General features: G+C 40.8%; 1 protein-coding gene across 5 annotated transcripts in view; it reads right to left on the bottom strand.

Moving 5' to 3' along the window:
- Window positions 1-19979, bottom strand: part of slc6a5 (solute carrier family 6 member 5) — an 81144-nt gene that overhangs the window by 19616 nt on the left and 41549 nt on the right. For all 5 annotated transcript variants that reach the window (XM_020044324.3, XM_013133123.4, XM_020044325.3 and 2 more), the window contains 2 exons: window positions 5212-5336; window positions 4570-4682 (listed from right to left, as the gene is read on the bottom strand). In XM_020044324.3, coding sequence (XP_019899883.2) covers window positions 4570-4682; window positions 5212-5336 — 238 coding nt within the window. The remainder of the gene's footprint in view (window positions 1-4569; window positions 4683-5211; window positions 5337-19979) is intronic.

Below are 19979 nucleotides of genomic sequence, written 5' to 3'. Positions count from 1 at the left end.
ATCTTTTCTAATCGGCTGAACTAGGATTGCCTGGTTCCTTTTCTGGTTTCAAGGTCTTTTTGTTTTGTTTAGATTTCCTCTTCTTCGAATGGACATCCTGACTACTAGCGGCATTGGGCATGTTTAAATAGCAAAACTCTAGTTTTCTATAGTGAGAGCATGCAGTTAGATGCTTCCTGTGCCCCGCTTGGCCACCTAAAACGCTGTTGCAGCTTAAATTTTTTATTGAACTTCTATTTACAGGGCGAGATCTCTTCTAAGAGGGAAGACTTTGAGACTTCCCCTCTATACCAAGCTGGATAGAGGCTGTGTGGTTACAAAGAATTTCAAATGGCGTACATGGACTGCACACTGGACCACCAAAGCAACCTTTTGGATATACAGATGAACTCCGAATCGCTTACAATTTATAATTATCGCTTATAATTTATAATTATATATATATACTTAGCAGTGGCAGTGGCGGTATAGTAGTTGTTTATAGAAGTATTTGATTGTTTGTTTTTATTTGTTTTAATAAAATGTTTGTAATTGACAGATGTTTTTTAAATGTCATTATATCTCTGTCCAAATGGTGCAGATATTTAGATTTTGTTTTTGATACATTTCCATCTTAGGTTTATTTTATTTTGAACATACCCTCTCATTTTAAATTGTCATTAATTAATTATCTTGAGGTGTTACATGTTTTAACTATTGTGAATCAGACTCATTGTGAATCAGACTCAGGCTTCATTTGACTACACCAAAACGTACTGGCTTAGTAGGTGTAATTACTGTGTATCTATGTGGGAACAGATACCAGTTCAAATTAGAGCCCTCTTTCCTTGTAACTACACTGTAAATATGTGGGAACAGACACTGTTTCAAATTACAGCCCACTTTCCTTGCAACTACACTGTAACTATGTGGGAATGTACACCGCTTCAAATTACAGCCCTCTTTCCTAGTAAGTGTTGTTGGTACCAAATAAGAACTAATTAATGATGGTGGTCTTACTAGGAACTTACATGGTAAGTAAGTGTGAAGTTCATAAGGTGTAGGAAATAATAAGGATGATGTGTGAAGGTATGTTATGGAGTATTAACTGAAAACAAATTATAATATACCACATTTATTTTCTTTTTATCAGGTGTTATTACGAAATAGACTAGTTTTAATGTGTATTTCCACCACAAGCTAATGGATCTTATTTGTATCTACATTTGGAAACAACACATTTCCATATCCACATTAAATTATGACTTCTAATGTTAGAATATAAATGTCCTCAACAACAGTAAAATCTAAAAATCTCTTATATGTTAAGCCTATCTGTTTCATTCGTTAGCTTCTTGCTTTCAATGCAACGAAATAATAGATTGGAGCGCTACATTGGAGCGCTTTCGATCAAGAATATTGGAGAAAAAAACTTTCATGTGGCCAACTATTATGAGGAGAAGCATTGGGGGCTGTAGGACACCCAACAGATAAGAGGCTTGTTTCGTAACACGCATCTATAATCAATTCATATATTTGCGATTGATGTCAACGCAGTTTTTGGTTTGACCAGAACCGATTGCCCAAAGCGTGTGTTGGCGGTGAAAAGTTGGGCAAAGTGGAGAAATGCAAATCATCTTTCTTTTCTCTTAAATCCTTAATTCTGTGAGCGAACTTGCAATAAAATAATTAAATGTGACTTAAAAAAGCCACATTTAAATGGTAAATTCATAACCACGAATAACAATTACAAATGTATACTTTCAAAACTGCATTTTTATCACCTGTCTGCTTACTAAGTAGTTTTGGAGTAGTATTGTTCTTCGTTCATAAGTTCACGTAACACCAACATTGTTCCTACATAAGTACCCATTCTTAACATGTACTTACATTCTTATTACTACATAGTTACGTGGGAATTACACTAAGTAACGGGCTGTAATTTGAAGGGTTACCCTTATTTACACTTCCTTCCCTACTTTCCAGTGTTCTCACAATATCCTGGTTATAAGTTCATTTTAACAACAGGCTTCCTTGTATGCTGGGACCTGCGTACATTTATGGTGTTGTCCGCAGGTTCCCCAGCAGTGTCAGGAATGTCCATTGTTGGATCACACTGATCCCTGGTGTCCTCCCTATTGATAATGTTCTCACTTAGGATGATTTCATTAAGCTGGCTCCAGACCTCCTCCTTATCCTGCTGAGGCTGAAAGGTCTTTGAGGGTTTGAGCAGGGGCTTCCTGTTGTGGCGCAACACATGGCCATCATCTGTCCTGACCTTATAGGACCTAGGCGAGACCTGTTCATATACTGACATCTTTTTTGACCATGATCCTGGTTCCTCAACTCGCCCTACTTCCTTTTCCAGTAGCGTAACCAAGGTCATAGTGCGGTCATAGTAGGATTTTAGTTTTAGTTTTTTACATTTATCCATCACAACCCCCAACTTCAGAACACAGGAGAAGCCGCGTGCGATTCCTGTGCCCCATCAGAGGCTCTGCTGGTGACTTGTCACTTTCCAAGGGGCTGACCTGTATGACATTAGGGCCAGATAGGGGTCTGCTCCACTGTGTGTCACTTTTTTTGTAGTCTCTTAACAATTTGTACCACCTTCTCAGCTTTCCCATTTTCCTGCGGGTAGAGTGGACTGGAGAAAACATTTTGGAACTCATACTGAGAAACAAAAGACCGGATCTCTTAACTTGCATAGGCAGGTCCGTTATCAGAGACCATCGTGTGTGGAATACCGTGTAGGTACTGTTAGCAACAGAGATACCTTACATGCACCCGGCTTTTCATCGGTGCCAATTGCGGTTAGATAGAGGAGAAAGCGTTGTTTGAAATCTCTTTAGTTTTCATCCACATTTCCATCCAGTTGCAGGATAGACGGCGATTTTATCCCTTCCATTGCGTCCTTCTCTGGTTCTCACTCCTGGTACCATGTAACATTCTTTATTATGTTAGTTATTGTAACATAAATAACAAAGTACAAGGTAATGTCCAAGGTCAAAGGTAATGTTACTTCTAGAACTCCCGGTTATGGCAACTGCCCATCCCCATTGTCGTGACACATGCTTAGTAGACAGTTGTCTTTACGACAATACTTATCATTACACAGTAGAAGCTGGAAGTTGTCAAAAACTATATATCTGTGCATTGTGTTCCAATATTCAGGAGTTCTTGTCGGCTATATATACACAGTATGCTAGGCTCTATCGAGAGAATAAAGTAGAAACTATTAAGTAAATTATTGCTAATTTGCAAAAACTGGGGAGACGCTGGGCCTTGCGATGTAAACTGGGGACACGCATGGGCTTCTGGAGGACATCGTGACGGACCACAGCCCCCAGTTTACATCTCATTTCTGGAAAGCCTTCATGTCCAGTGCAGGTAGCGGTCAGCCTCACATCCGGGTATCACTCAGGCTAACGGGCAGGAGGAGCGCACTAATCAAGAACTACTGGAAGGTTCCTCTGGTCCTACTAAATGGATCATCCAAGTGAGTGGACACGCTTTCTCCCCTGGGCGGAGTATGCTCAGAACTCCCTGCGCCATTCCTCCATAGGGTCTGGCATATCAGGAGACCTTTATCATGAACTCCCAGCTGCGGCGGGATTAAATCTAATATGTTTTGATGTATGATGCTATTTTGTGTGTCTGAATATTTTAAACTAAGCAATACATTTCCCCAACCTTTCTTTAGCCAAGTTAACATATTCAGTTTTATAAAACATCTCTCTACCCTGGGTTTAAATAGCTAGGTTAAATGAGTTTGGGCCAAGACATCATTTGAATGTACTGATTTTGCCTGGGATTTAATTAAATATTTTCTGAAGTGTCAAATATATGGTATGGAGCAGACCTTGTGTGTGGCGTACAGGACATTAAAACAAAATAATGTTAACAATATTTACTGTTCTTTTCATTAGAATTTCAGGGGCAAAATCACAGCAGTTTCATGCCATTTACATCCATGTCTAAGGTCACTGTACCTATTAAATTGTTTTCCCAAGGTAGAGATATTATGTTTCATGAAGCTGAATTACAAAGCTGAAGAGAGGTTGGGGAAATGAATAACCTACACAATATTTTTGAATGATGATGCAATAAGTAGAAAGAGAAATAATGCAGCATCTGTCAGGACATATTGAATGTATCGTATAGAAAAAAATAAATAATCAGAAAATCATTCATCAAAAAAATGTCAGGCCCCTTTCATATGCTCTTTTTGCCTTTATTAGACATGCTCCTGCTGAAACCTAATAAAATGAATACAGCCCTACACAGTCTGATTATCATGACAGATCCTTATGGTGCTTTGCATATCAATGAATGAGACAAAAAAATCTCATTACAAAGAGAAACTTTGAGGCGCTGCACCTTTCTTGGGGCTTCCTGCTTCAGGGCTTCCATATTTTATCCCTACCTAAAAGAGTTTGTCCTTTATTTATTGAAAATGTAAAATATTTTTGCCATAAATGTTGCTTCTGGAATTTTTACAGCCCGCATGGAAATGAAAGTAATCAGAAGACAAGCACACACAACGGCACACACAAACATGGAAACACACATACAGTGAGGGGTGGTTACCATGGTATCCAGGCCGAGGGTTAACAGCATGAGGAAGAAGATGATGGCCCAGAACGGAGATAGTGGAAGTCTGGTCAGAGCCTCTGGGTAAACCACGAATGCTATGCCTGGACCTGGGATCCACATGCACATAAACACAGAGTAGACGCGGACACACACATAGAATTAGCACTAATGTTGACTAAACAATCAAAAAACATGGGTTTTAAATCATTTCAAATATTGAATTGTTTTCTCAGAGAGACAAGCAATATGGGAATTGCAAGGGAGGCTTGAAGGTACTGATTTAGACCTCTTATATAGTGTGGTGGTCCTTCTGTGCTTTATGTTTAATGTTATCCATGTCAGAAATTTAAATGTATCTGTGTTATTTTTTTTCAAGTGACAAATAAATGAAATGTATATCTTTGGGCCTTTTTTATGATAAATTGAAAGAGAAAAAACTGACAGAGAGTAAGGTGTTTGGATTGCAATGAGCTGGAATTAAACCCATGCTCCAGCATGTGCTCCAAATGTATTGGCTTGGACTGCTATACCACCTGAGGCCTCAAACAAGCAATATTTATTGAGACTTTTCAAGTATTTCAACCCAGGTCTGGATCCTACATAATCCTTAGAGGATACAATGGAGATGTTATTTACCTTCATCAGCAACCTTCTCAATGGGCACCTTAAGTTCATGGGCCATGAATCCAATGACGGAGAAGATGACAAACCCAGCGAATATGCTTGTGCCACTGTTAACGCAGGTCACTATTATTGTGTCCCTAAACAAGAGGGGGGAGGGGTGTTGTTAGAGAAGGAACGCAAAGACTGCAACGAGACTGAAACATGTACAGTATTAGATTACTTAAAACATAACTGCCTAAGGGATGGCATTTGATATTATGTCAAACTGTCAAACAGGGAGGGAAAAAATGCGTTGTTCTGGATTTTTTTGTTGTTATTCTGTCTCTCACTGTTCAAATAAACATACCATTAAAATTATAGACTGATAATTTCTTTGTCAGTGGGCAAATGTACAAAATCAGCAGGGGATCAAATATTTTTTACCTCACTGTAAATACGCTGTACTCAGTTGCCACTTTATTAGGTACATCTACTTGGTATAGCTAAACAGTGAATCATGTGACCACAACTCAATATAAAAATCATGTAGAGATGGTTAAGAGGTTCAAGTTCAAAGTTCAAGTTCAAAAGGTTTATTTGTCATTTGCAATAACGAGTTACGGCAATGAAATGCTTGGTTTTCCTACTCTGACATTGCAGTTAAAAGTTAAAAAGTAACAGTAATTATAATTTAAAAAAATAAGATAACACAATCAATCAGTAATAACACTATATAAAAACATACATCAATACTAATAACTATACAACTATACAACCGTAGTCCATTGTAAAAGTGACAGGTGTACATGATATAAGTGACAGGTGTACATGATATAAAGTGACAGGTGTGCACAGACTATGGATGGAAGGGAAGATGGGTTCCTGAGTTGAGCAGCCTTACAGCCGTTGGAAAGAAGCTGTCCCGTAGCCTCTTTGTTTTGGACTGAATACTCCTGTACCTTCTGTCTGACGGCAGCTTGGTAAACAGTCCGTGGCATGGGTGGCTGGGATCTGTAATGATCCGTTTGCTCCTCCTCCTACACCTCTCTGTGTAGAGATCCTGCAGGGATGGCAGGTCAGACCTTGTGATACACTCTACTGTTTTAATCACCCTCTGAAGTGCTTTGCGGCCGAGGGCGGTGCAGCTGCCATACCAGGCTGTGACACAGCCGGACAGGATACTCTCGATAGTGCATCTGTAGAAGTTGGTGAGTATCCTGGAATCCATGCCAAATCTCCTTAATCGGCGTAGGAAGAAGAGCCGTTTCCTGGCCTCATTCACCATGACATTAGAGTGATGAGACCAGGTCAAGTCATCAATGATGTTGACCCAGAGGAAACTGATGTTGTGAACTCTTTCTACTGGAGACCCATTGATGTGTATGGGGGCATGGTCTCCACCCCACTGCTTCCTGTGATCAACAATCATCTCCTTTGATTTGCTGATATTGACCTGGAGGTTGTTATCCTGACACCACTGACACAAGTCAGTGACCTTACCTCGTCTCTATAGTCTGACTTGTCGTTGTCAGAGATCAGACCTATGATGGTGGTGTCGTCAGCAAACTTAACAATGGTGTTGGGGACGTGGGTTGCCAGGCAGTCGTGGGTGAAGAGAGAGTACAGGAGTGGGCTCAGCACACAGCCCTGGGGGGAACCAGTACTGAAAGTCAGTGAGGAGGATGTGACGTTGCCCATTCGCACCACCTGGGGTCTGCCCGTCAGGAAGTTCAGGATCCATCTGCACATAGTGGGGTCGAGACCCAGATCCCTGAGCTTAACCGCCAGCTTGTGGGCCACAATGGTGTTGAAGGCTGAGCTATAGTCAATGAACAGCAATCTCACATATGTGTTCCTTTTGTCCAGATGAGAGAGTGCAGAGTGGAGGGTCAGTGGATGGCGTCCTCTGTGAATCTGTTTTGTCTGTAGGCAAACTGTAGCGGGTCAAGTTGTTTAGTTGTCATTTGACCAAACAATAGAATGGGGAAGACACATGATCTCAGCGACTGAGTGTGGTATAATTGCCAGTGCCAGAAATGGAGGTTTCAGTATTTCAGAAACAGTTGGTAAACGGTTTCATGGAAAAAATATAATAAACATTATTTACCATCTATTGACCATATTTTGTGAAATTGGTCACACTGTAAATTAACTTCTGTTCAATCATCCAAGTGCATCCAATTTATAGAGTGGCTCAGCGTGTCATCTGGGGTTGGTGCTAGCGAAGTCTAAAACTGGCAAGTATAGAGAGTACAGAGATATTGTTATCCACGTTGGCACCAACGATGTTAGGATGAAACAGTCAGAGGTTACGAAGCAGAACATAGCATCAGCGTGTAAATTAGCTAGAAAGATGTGTCGGTATCGAGTAATTGTCTCTGGCCCCCTCCCAGCTAGGGGTGGGGACGAGCTCTACAGCAGACTTGCGCAACTCAATCGCTGGCTGAAAACGGAGTTCTGCCCGTCGCAGGAGGTAGAGTTTGTAGATAACTGGCCTTCTTTTTGGGACTCTCCCAGAAATAGGGCCAGGCCTGATCTGCTGAGGAGCGACGGTTTCCATCCTAGCTGGAGTGGTGCTCTTCTTTTATCTAGGAACATTGACAGGAGTCTCACTCCTATAGCTTTAACATGAGATAGGGTGCAGGTCAGGCTGCAGGCTGTTAGCCAGCCTGCTAGCATAGTGGAGTCTGTCAATAGCATAGCCAGAGTAGTTAGTACAACTTTACCAATTGCCACTGTGACTCGTTCCAGGCTGAGAAAAGTTAAACAAGGTAGTGCTAACAAAAACAACCTTATTAAGATAAAGCCTTCCTCCACCTCGGTCAAAAATAAAAATAATTGTAGTCGCATCTCAAAATGGGACTCCTAAATATTAGATCTCTTGCTCCAAAGGCAGTTGCAGTAAATGAATTAATCTCTGATCATAAACTAGATGCTATTGGTTTGTGTGAAACGTGGCTAAAGCCTAATGAATTCACTGCCTTAAATGAGGCCTCTCCTCCTGGCTATACTAGTGATCATATCCCTCGTGCGTCCCGAAAAGGAGGGGGTGTCGCTAATATTTATGACAGTAAATATAAGCTTACTCTCAAACATATCACAGAGTTTCATTCTTTCGAAGTTTTACTCATGAAAGTTAACCAGGCAGATAAATCATTTTACACAGCTACTATTTATAGGCCCCCCGGGCCATACACATTGTTCCTCAATGAGTTTCCAGAATTCTTGTCTAACCTTGTAGTCATGGCAGATAGTATTCTAATTTTTGGCGATTTCAATATTCATATGGAAAACTCCAATGATCCTCTTCAAAAAGCCTTTGAAGCCATAATTGACTCAATGGGTTTCATCCAACATGTCTCAGCTCCAACACATTACCAAAATCATACCTTAGATTTAGTCCTGTCACGAGAAATAGATATTGTAGATCTAATAATTTACCCCCAAAATCCTGGATTATCGGATCACTGTCTTATTACATTTACCGTTAAAACAAGAAATCCACTTACCCCCCAAACAATGAGTTTCAAAAGCCGTACTATAAATTCTCGGACTACAAATAAATTCCTTGATATTCTTACAAGTTCGCTCATTAACGACAGAGTAAATAAATCTGTAAACGATCAAATCGAGGATCTAAACTCAATACTGCGAAACACATTAGACATAGTTGAACCACTAAAAACTAAAGAAATACGCAACAAGAAACTTGCTCCCTGGTACACCGACAATACTAGAGCACTTAAGCAAGCCTCCAGAAGATTGGAGCGAAAGTGGCGCTCCACCAAGTTGGAAGTATTTAGACTAGCCTGGATAGACAGTACAGTACAATACTGTCCACCCTTGCTGTCTTGCCAGGTGGGCTCTTGTCGCCACTGGGATGCCCTCCCTCCAATGCCTTTCGGGGGAAGAGTTACTGGCTTGTGGTTGACTCTCTGTTGCGCACTTGTGCAATTGGGCTGTACGCCGCTAGCAATACTCGGCCCTTATTCAGGGGGGGTTGCGGTTGGTGGGTGTCCCTTTGGTTGATGCCTGGCAATGTGGTTGGATTGATTTCCTGCCTGTTGGGCCCTGTCCGGGGCCTCCCCCGGGTAGGGCCACAGTGTCACCGGACCCCCCCGTCTCAGTTCCAAGGTGTTACGCTGCTATATTATTGTGCTGGGGGATATGAGGGATGCACTACTAACTTTTCTCAGTTTCCTCCAGTTTTAAATTTTAGAAGGAGATGAGGTCCTGGTCCACACCTGCGGATTACCTGGTTTGGGGGGCCCGTTGCTGTCCCTGTCCTTGTCATACTTCTAACCTAGTCTAAATTCAAATAGACTCTGGATTTAGCCCAGAGAAATGTATTTATTATTCCAATTGGACTCTTAATATCTCACCCGGCACAGCCAGAAGAGGACTGGTCACCCCTCTGAGCCTGGGTCCTCTCTAGGTTTCTTCCTAAAATTCGACCTTAGGGAGTTTTTCCTAGCCACTGAAATTCAACACTACTGTTGTTTGCTCCTTGGGGTTTAAGGCCGGGTGTCTCTGTAAAGCACTTTGTGACAACTGCTGTTGTAAAAAGGGCTTTATAAATACATTTGATTGATTGATTGAGTACAATACCGAAAATCACTCACGTCTGCTCGATCCGCTTATTTCTCCAACCTGATTGAGGCGAACAAAAACAATCCAAAATTTCTCTTTGATACAGTTGCAAAGTTAACAAAAAAGCAAAGCTTAGCAAGTGAAGTGGGTCTTCACTTTAGTTGTAATGAATACATGAACTACTTTGATGAAAAGATTGTCACCATTAGAAAACAAATAACTGACTCCTTAAATAGTTATGGTCCTCAAAATCTCAGTTGTCCAAAAAATTTCCTGAACCTCCCTGACCAGGTGTCAATGCGGACACTTGAATTTTTTGATACCGTATCGCTCGACACATTTACAAAATTTGTAATGAGTTCTAAACCCACAAACTCTCAGCTAGACCCAATTCCTACAAAATTACTTAAGGAGTTATTTCCTGTGCTAGGTCAGCCAATGCTGAACATAATAAATTGCTCCTTTTCCTCCGGATGCGTACCAAACTCACTAAAAATTGCGGAAATTAAGCCTCTTCTAAAAAAATCTAATCTAGATCCCGACATATTAAACAATTATAGGCCAATATCGAACCTCCCGTTCCTCTCAAAAATCTTAGAAAAATTTGTTTCCCAACAACTGAATGCCTTCCTAAAGATAAAAAACATTTATGAAATATTCCAGTCCGGTTTTAGATCCCATCATAGTACTGAGACTGCACTCGTGAAGGTAACAAATGACCTTCTAATGGCCTCAGACAAAGGTTCCGCATCCGTCCTGTTGCTTCTTGATCTTAGTGCTGCTTTTGACACTATTGATCACTCCCTTCCCTTAGAGAGACTGAAACCAATATTGGGCTACGTGGACATGTTCTAGCCTGGTTTAAATCTTATTTATCAGAAAGATATCAGTTCATTAGTTTGCATGGCATATCCTCTGACAAGTCAAACGTATGCTTTGGAGTTCCTCAAGGCTCGGTTCTGGGCCCATTATTGTTCTCACTATACATGCTCCCTCTGGGCGATGTAATCCGAAATCACAATATTAACTTTCACTGTTATGCTGATGACACACAGTCATATATTTCAATGAAGCATGGAGAAGCCCCTAAATTAGCTATTTTGGAAGCATGCGTTTCAGATATTAGGAAGTGGATGACAGAGAATTTCTTGCTCTTAAACTCAAATAAAATAGAAATGCTCCTTTTAGGACCCAAAAAACAAAGAGCGTTGTTAGCAGATCTCACTGTGAACCTCGACGGCTGCATGGTCGTATCCCAAAAAACTGTAAAAAACCTTGGTGTTACCTTTGACCCTGACCTCTCCTTTGAAGAACATATAAAATATGTCTCAAGAGTTGCTTATTTTCATCTTCGAAACATCGCAAAAATTAGAAACTTTCTATCAAAAACTGATGCAGAAAAATTAATCCATGCTTTCGTTACTTCTAGATTAGATTACTGCAATGCTCTTCTCTCTGGTTATCCAGACAAATTAATAAATAAACTTCAATTAGTGCTGCACACGGCTGCTAGAATCCTAACTAGAACAAAAAAATTTGAACACATTACTCCTGTCCTGGCGTCCTTACATTGGCTGCCTGTTAGGGTTAGGGCTGATTTTAAGGTTTTACTCTTAACCTATAAATCAATACATGGACTTGCTCCTACTTACCTGGCTGAAATGATCCAGCCATACATACCTACACGTAACCTTAGATCGCAAGATGCAGGCCTTTTAATTGTACCTAGAATTTCTAAACAAACAGTTGGCGGCAGGGCCTTTTCTCATAGAGCTCCACTCCTGTGGAATGATCTGCCAATTAAGGTTAGAAATGCAAACTCAGTGCAAACTTTCAAGTGTCTACTAAAAACTCATCTCTACAGCACGGTTTATAATTAGGTGTAGCCTGGCCCGGGGGTGTGAAGGTGACCAGTAGGCTTGATACTGTCCACCCTTGCTGTTTTGCCAGGTGGGCTCTCGTCGCCACTGGGATGCCCTCCCTCCAATGCCTTTCGGGGGAAGAGTCACTGGCTTGTTGTTGACTCTCTGTTGCGCACTTGTGCAATTGGGCTGTACGCCGCTAGCAATACTCGGCCCTCATTCAGGGGGGGTTGCGGTTGGTGGGTGTCCCTTTGTTTGATTCCTGGCAATGTGGTTGGATTGATTTCCTGCCTGTTGGGCCCTGTCCGGGGCCTCCCCCGGGTAGGGCCACAGTGTCACCGGACCCCCCCGTCTCAGTTCCAAGGTGTTACGCTGCTATATTATTGTGCTGGGGGATATGAGGGATGCACTACTAACTTTTCTCAGTTTCCTCCAGTTTTAAATTTTAGAAGGAGATGAGGTCCTGGTCCACACCTGCGGATTACCTGGTTTGGGGGGCCCGTTGCTGTCCCTGTCTTTGTCCACCTGGTCATACTTCTGACCTAGTCTAAATTCAAATAGACTCTATAATTAGCCCAGAGAAATTTATTTATTATTCCAATTGGACTCTTAATATCTCACCCGGCACAGCCAGAAGAGGACTGGTCACCCCTCTGAGCCTGGGTCCTCTCTAGGTTTCTTCCTAAAATTCGACCTTAGGGAGTTTTTCCTAGCCACTGAAATTCAACGCTACTGTTGTTTGCTCCTTGGGGTTTAAGGCCGGGTGTCTCTGTAAAGCACTTTGTGACAACTGCTGTTGTAAAAAGGGCTTTATAAATAAATTTGATTGATTGATTGACCTGTTGTTCTGGAGCCCGCGTCTCTAACCACTACGCTATTTAACAAGGGGTAGTCAGTCACTTAGTCACTCAGTCAGTCAGTCACGGACTCAGTAAGAGACATACACTCTTCAAGGCTGGCACCGCTTACACAGTCCGGCAAAAATTGCTATTTTAGTTTGGGTTGATTTTTGTGGAACTGAATACAGTGAATAGAGTTCCTTTGTTTACAGATTAGATTGCCAGAAATTATAGTAACTGCTGAGAATCAGTTCACAATAAAAATTTTGTGATCTTGCATATAATGTAGAGCATGTATAGATATTATTGGAATAGTGTAAAGATGTTTTTTTATAAATATTCAGGTCCCTTTTTTTAAATACTTTTTGAATTATGCAAGAGAAGGTGACAACAGTCACTAGCGAGGCAGTCAACAAGCCTTTGGCTGTGACAGCCTTGTTCCATCCCTTTATGTTAATTTGTAAATGTTTAAATATGGCTACATTTTTGTTTTATTATAATTATATCTTCTTTTAAAAATCTATTTACCATAATCATGTTTGGTATTGATAATAGGGTCCACTGAGAATACATTTGTAAAAAATTATTCTAAGTAATCACAATACATGAAACTCATGTAGTAGCTCAACACTTCCCTCTAGTGAGGAAATTAGTAAATGACTAATACAAAGGAAGTGTACTTTACCATTGCTTGCTTGATGCATTTACATTGTGTTTACACTATGCTGTCATGTCACCATGCACATAATCAAAGCAACTGATAGACTCAAGTCCCTTGCAACATTAGTCTCATTATTTGTATAATAGCTTTAGTGAGTCATGCACCAAAACCTCTAGTTCTGTACATGCCCACTGTAAAAGAAATTGATGTAGGATTACAAATTGATACATGAATTACTTTTAATTCAACTTGATTTGAAAGTTTATACATAGCAGCTAAATACATTAAGCTATATACTGTAGCTTTAGATAGTAAACTAGGTTGTAAAGGTCACAGCCATCTTGATACTGAACGTTGCAATCCCTGGCGCCGAGAGAAAAGCACCATGCCTCCAACAAATAGTACAGTGAGTGATGTAAGGGTGTGGACTTTTTTTACAAGTTAGTTTTTGTTTTACATAGACGATGGGCTAGTCGGTGTTTAATTGGAACTGGGATGACTACATCACAAGTGTTATTTGGTCATATTATACAAAATATGCAGCCTTCAATTGTGTATCTGGATATATTAATACTTTAAGGCTTCCATTTGTCTTGCAATATTATGTACTAATCTGTTGAATAATGACTGTTACAGGCCTACATATATGATAGCAAGAGCCTCACCATGCGTCATCAGATTCAGTGGACTTTATTATCTTGCATTAATATACAGGTTTTACACACTTTCCATCTAAGCCAGATGTATAATAAATACAATTTGGGTCTAAAGTTTACTTTGTAAACTATGACATTCTACATCTCCACAAACAATTAAGAGACGACTTCACCTTTTTCTTTTCTTTCCTAAAAATTCGAAAAGGAAGATTTTGAGTGAGGAACAGAAGTGTTGAATTTGCAGTGGTCTTTTAATTTTAACCCTTCTGTTCCTCACTCAAAACCTTCCTTTTCAACTTTTTTGGAAAGGAAAGAAAACAGTGCAGTGGTCTCTTTATTTTTTCCAGAGCTGTATGTTTGAAAATTTAACAGTAGGCTATGTAGGTCTATTGGAAATATATTTATTGTAGGCTACTTGAATTTTATCATAAAGCATGATTTTCAATGTTTAAAGTCAGTCTATGCCTTATTTATTGAGGAAAACAAGCTGAATTTCAAAGTAGTAGGCTAGAAGGGGTTGAGGACCAGTGTCTTTCTCCTCTTCTATACACCAAGTCACTTGGCTTTGTCATTTCCTCCCAATTTTTCTCCTTCCCCAGTTCTGACACCCATGGGGCCACACATTGCATAGCCCTGTGTACCTAGCAGACAACTTGGATTTGATGTTGGCCAACCATCTGAACCGTAACCTCAAAATGTTCCAGTAATTTCATACTGTATTGGACAGGAAAAGTGATAGTTACAGATTTTGCTGAAAGAGCAGACCATGCACAAGACCATGGACCCTGGACAAAAGCATGTCTTTCTCTGCAAAAATCAACCAATTTCATTGGTCTTGCAGACTCATGATCTGTAATATTTTTAATGTATCTAATAGTGGAAGAAGTGCAGGCAGTAATCCAGGTACTTGTCATTTCACTTCTGTACTATAGAAAATCATTGTTTCTGGGCTCCCTGCTTGTGCACTGAAACACCTGCAACTTATTCAGAACACTGCTGCTTCCTAGGTGTTCAACCTATCCAGGTTTTCCCATATTATGCAGCTCTTCTGCAGACACTCCTAGGTTCCAGGTGAAGCTAGCATCCACAACAAGATCATCAGGAGAGACACTGTCACTCCATTCCTTCAGGCAGTGTTCAAACCTTAAATATCTACCTAAACCTCTAGTCTTTTGGCCGTCACACCACTCTGGGAGGGCAGCTCCTGGTTAGCGCAGTCAAAGCACTTCTCTGTCCTATTATTGTTTTTATTACTTCGCAAATACAGTACCTTCCAAAAGTATTCTGTACATAGTGGACTTCTGGTGCTATAGCGTGGTAAGAAGTGTAGCTCCTGAGGCTCCTTTACCCAAATAATTATTTTAACTTTGTTTTACAACTTTTGCATTGTATATTTGTTTTAAAATCTCAGTGTATCTTACAAATTAAAATGCCCTTGGACAAGTCTAACATAAGAAGTAAAAAAGATACATGTCAGACACTATTTGACACGCTTCTTTGTCGGACACCACATGGTCAATATTTTCCCAGGGCTATGCTAACCGAAGCTCTCAAGAGGGAGCGCACAGCAATCACTGTTAAGATCCAAACCATAGTCAGGTTGCCTAAATGCAAAAATGTACTCTGAACAAAAGAACACCTCCAAATGTGGCTCAGCATTGAGGAGATGGAATTGAGGAGCTGGAAATACACTGTGTAGGCCTGGAGAAAAATTAGCAATTCAGGGCTTCAGACGGAAACCAAATGAGGATGCCTCCGTTGTGCTTTTTGAGTAACATTTTTAACTGTGTGATCCTCAGAAATATATCCATGATTTAGTAAAACGGTAATGTGAATCATACTTGTTATCATCTCAAACTCTAGTTTTCTCTGTTTTGTGAGTTCTATGTGTGGCTGCATGTTGAGCCACTCTCTCCCTATTGCTCGTAACTCTTTACGAAGGAGTAACTGTAACAATAGCATCTTGTTGACACATGAAACAGGTGCTATTGAAAGAACAGATAAATGTCAATTCTGTCTTTATTTACATATTCTATGATTCATCATTATTTAGTATAGCCATTTATAATTATTTCCCAGCCTATAATCTCTGTGTCTGGTCATGTTATTTTGTCAGAATATTTATGTTACAAATGTTTATCTCTGGTGCGTTTACAGAATCTAGGGTCATGCCTTAATCACCCTATGCCATGAGTAGATCACTCTGTTTTACAATATGGTGTCAGGAGGCATAGATTGGAATGTGTCCCTAGATGATAAGAGGGTCTATTCTGCAGGACTAGGTATCTTCATGTTAGTAAACCAACCCCCACAGCCTTAGTTTGGGGATATAAACCAGAGCAGGGTTTGGGAAAGCTCTCTAGTATTTCCTGAACTCTGCATGCTTCTCTGCTACTGCAAACACCTCATATCTCCGGTGTACTTTAATCTTTGATACTAGTGCTGTAATTGCAATACTCTCTTTTTATAATAAATGTATTTGTTAAATTAATTCATTGACTGTTTGGAATTAATTTAAAATGGGTTAAAATCCAGTTCCTTCAATTGGAGGTCTACCGAGATATTACTGAACGAAACTTAAGGAACATGGATGAGGTATGTGTCTGTTCGCATTTGTATATCCTTTGGGTACTGGGACACATGTAGGCCTACACTATTGTGTTTCCAGTTATAACCGGGACTTTAGTTCCCTGGACAGTCCCCACAGCATTTGTTTTCAGTGGGGCATTTAATTAGTACCGGGACACTTTATAGTGTTCCTCGGGAGTTAAAGCCAGAACCACGTGAAGTCACGTGAAGTCCCTGCTACAAGTGTTTGTAGTACGGCATTCGAATCCGGAGTTAATTTCTGGGGACTCCTAACGGTTTGTTCCAGTGAGGCATAACAATCGTGATTGAGTTCTGAGTGGTCCTCGCAGTTAACGCTAGTGATGCATAATAGAGAATGTTTAATTAAAATTAAAGATCCTTTTCATATACTTTTTCTTGACTAACCAACACTGGATCAAATTACCAAAATACACACGGAAACAATTACGCATACCACCTGTTGGGGAAGTTTCTGAAGCCTGATGCATTCTTACTGATTAAAGGACTTGGAGTCCCATTGTTTAGATAGGTAAATGAATGTGGGGGAGCTGGTATTTGCATAGGGGGCATCTATTGTCTGTCCAGATGGGGCGCTGCACGTCTAGGTGCTGCATATCTACAGGATGCTGGGTTCCTGTGAGCTGGACTGATTTGAGTCCTGATGATTCTGCAATGTGATGGAGAAGGCAACCTCCGACCGAGAGGATGGAGGCGTAGGAAAGATCTACTGCACAACATCATGCTACGCTGATTGGGTCCATACCAGGTACATCTCATCTGCTGTCCAGGTAGCTGAGAGAGGAACATGGGGTCGACGACACGCTACAAGAGGATTTCAGTGTTTAAAAGGTTAGACACAGTGAATTGAAGTCACTGAGGGAAAGTGCATTTTCTGGTGCTAGTAACCAGTCACTTTCTACATGGCCTTTAGCTCTAGAACCTTTAGCTAAAACTGGTCATCTTGGAGTTCACAAGGGAGAACACACAGATTCTCCTGGCCTGGCTGATAAAGCAGCTAGAATGGAGACAACAAGAGCTGTGTCTGCATCTGAGCTGTGAAGGACAACACCTTGGAATATACATCTGACTTTTTCATTCTGTTACACCGACCTGTCAAAGAAATGGTTCATAACTGACTGTCTGACGTTTGGAGGAGCAGAACATTTGTGATGACTTTGGAAGTACATCTAATTGGCATGAGAGAACTTTGTAACAGTGATAAATTGAAGGATGCATTCAGTGATAGGTGTTACATATATGATGATTTTAACATAAAAAAAAGGTTGTTGTACTATGTTATGATTCTGTATGATGACAATGTGTGATCTTGGATTTTGTACGAAAGGTAATCATCTAGAAGAATGTAAATGAGGATCCAGACATTTCAGATTTGTTCCGTTCTCTAATCATTAAGGGTAATAATATTGACTGGGTCATGTTAAAGAGTACTGTTTTGTTGCAGTCTACATCCTAATGAGTGAACTGTTTAAGTATTGATACCAAGGTTTGACATGGTATCAAGAGGATGGATTGTTGGGGAAGTTTCTGAAGCCTGATGCATTCTTACTGATTAAAGGACTTGAGTCCCATTGTTTAGATAGGTATATGAATGTGGGGGAGCTGGTATTTGCATAGGGGGCATCTATTGTCTGTCCAGATGCTGTAGGAACTCTTAGAATTGAAGAAGTTATTTATGGCAGGAAGGATAAGGTGGGGGAAGATAGCATTTGACTTGTGTGATAGAACAAAGGTGTTTTATTGACATAGGACAGCATCTTACCACACCCCTTTTTCTATGTAATAAATACTGTCAAAATGATGTTTTATTTAGAGACTATTCACTGTTACTTTGTAACCTGCGTACTCTCTCCTTGCAAGTATATTAAACCGTTTATTGTGCAATTGATTTCTCCTGTCATACCTACCATTTTCATAGAACAATTTGGACTTTAGAAATTGCCATCACACACCAGACTAAATTCAACTTAGTTAAATACAATTTCATTCTTTCATATACATCTGTCCAATACCAAGACTGAGACAGAACGTATTGCTTATTAGATTGAATATAATGTCCAGTCATGTGATATACATTTGGTAACTTAGAAACATAACCTAATAATTTAAAGGCCACACCTATCGTCCCACTGTACTGCAGCCATGCATTTCCACACCTTATTCACCATGTGACCTGTAGGAAGTACTCAACTATTTAATTGTATCCATTAATTGTAAGACTAAGTCTCTTTAGCCAAAGGTTATGCAGCCAGTTGTCAAATATCCCCGATTTTTACAGACTAGGCCATAATTAATATAATACATTGTACATAAGCCATTGAGCTCATCTACTAGACATCGCCAGCCGAAAGAGAACCCACAGAAACGGTATGACCAACGTCCGTACAGCGGTCGCCATCCTCACACAGCAGTCGTGTGGGCCCCATGTCCGGCATGAGGCTGCAGGGTTCAACTTTAGAATCAGTCCTTACACGAATATGGGGAAGGCAGGGAAAACAGCACTCTATCTGGCACACCTCTGGTTAGGAACAATTCTAACATCCGTGTAGGTGGGGGGTGGAGACAGAAACCCACGTGGGGAATGTATATCCTAGACAGGCCATCTTAAATGGAGATATAGAGACCAGGAAAGGCAGAAGGTAATCAGACGAGCAGGTTTTGGTGCTAAATACAGAACACAATGCTAGGACCAGGAACAGCGTGGCTAAACAGTAACTGATAAGTTGGAAAGGGTGGCAGGTTGGGAGCATGCGGCAGGTTGTGGTGGTTAATAGAAACTGCTGTTTCTGCGTCTACCTAAGGCCAACACCCCTATTTCAAATGTTCATTGCTGCTCAAAGCCTTTGTTAATTCACTCAATAGTTTCTGGAGCTGAGCGAGATCAAAATGGTTCATTACGGTTTCCCCTACGTCGTGGCTTCCTTTAGGGACATTTATCTGCCCAGTGGCCAATTTGTTGGCAGATATGGCACAGTGAAATAGAGCGGGACAATTTGATGTGATCAGGAGCAGCAGGAATAACAGCCACAGGTTTGAACTTCATATCAGATCTACGCTGTTTATTTTGATTACCTATTTCTACATGATTGTCCTGAGTTAGGATGTCTGTCTGACGGAATTATTCTGGGGCTGAGTATTCATAAACATACCCCGAAACGTGATAGATGTGGAAGTGCTGAAGCCAACTTAGTGGCGACAGTCGAGACACATGAACAGTACATGCCACCCGTGTGGAGGAGATTCCAAAAAAGTTGGGACACAGTACAATTGTGAATAAAAACAGAATGCAATGATGTGGAAGTTTCAAATTTCAATATTTTATTCAGAATACAACATATGACATATCAAATGTTTAAACTGAGAAAACTCCCGTGGGCTAACCACCCACAGGAGGGACCATAAGGGGCCGGTGAGAAGAGGATCGGGTGGCGGTCGAAGGCAGGGGCCTAGACAACCCGATCTCTGGACACGGAAACTAGCTCTAGGGACGTGGAATGTCACCTCGCTGGCGGGGAAGGAGCCTGAGTTAGTGCGTGAGGTTGAGAGGTTCCGATTAGAGGTAGTCGGGATCACCTCTACGCACGGC

The sequence above is a fragment of the Esox lucius genome, chromosome 2 (assembly GCF_011004845.1).
Source record: "Esox lucius isolate fEsoLuc1 chromosome 2, fEsoLuc1.pri, whole genome shotgun sequence".
Taxonomy (NCBI): Eukaryota; Metazoa; Chordata; class Actinopteri; order Esociformes; family Esocidae; genus Esox; species Esox lucius.
This window is presented reverse-complemented; position numbering and strand designations above follow the sequence as displayed.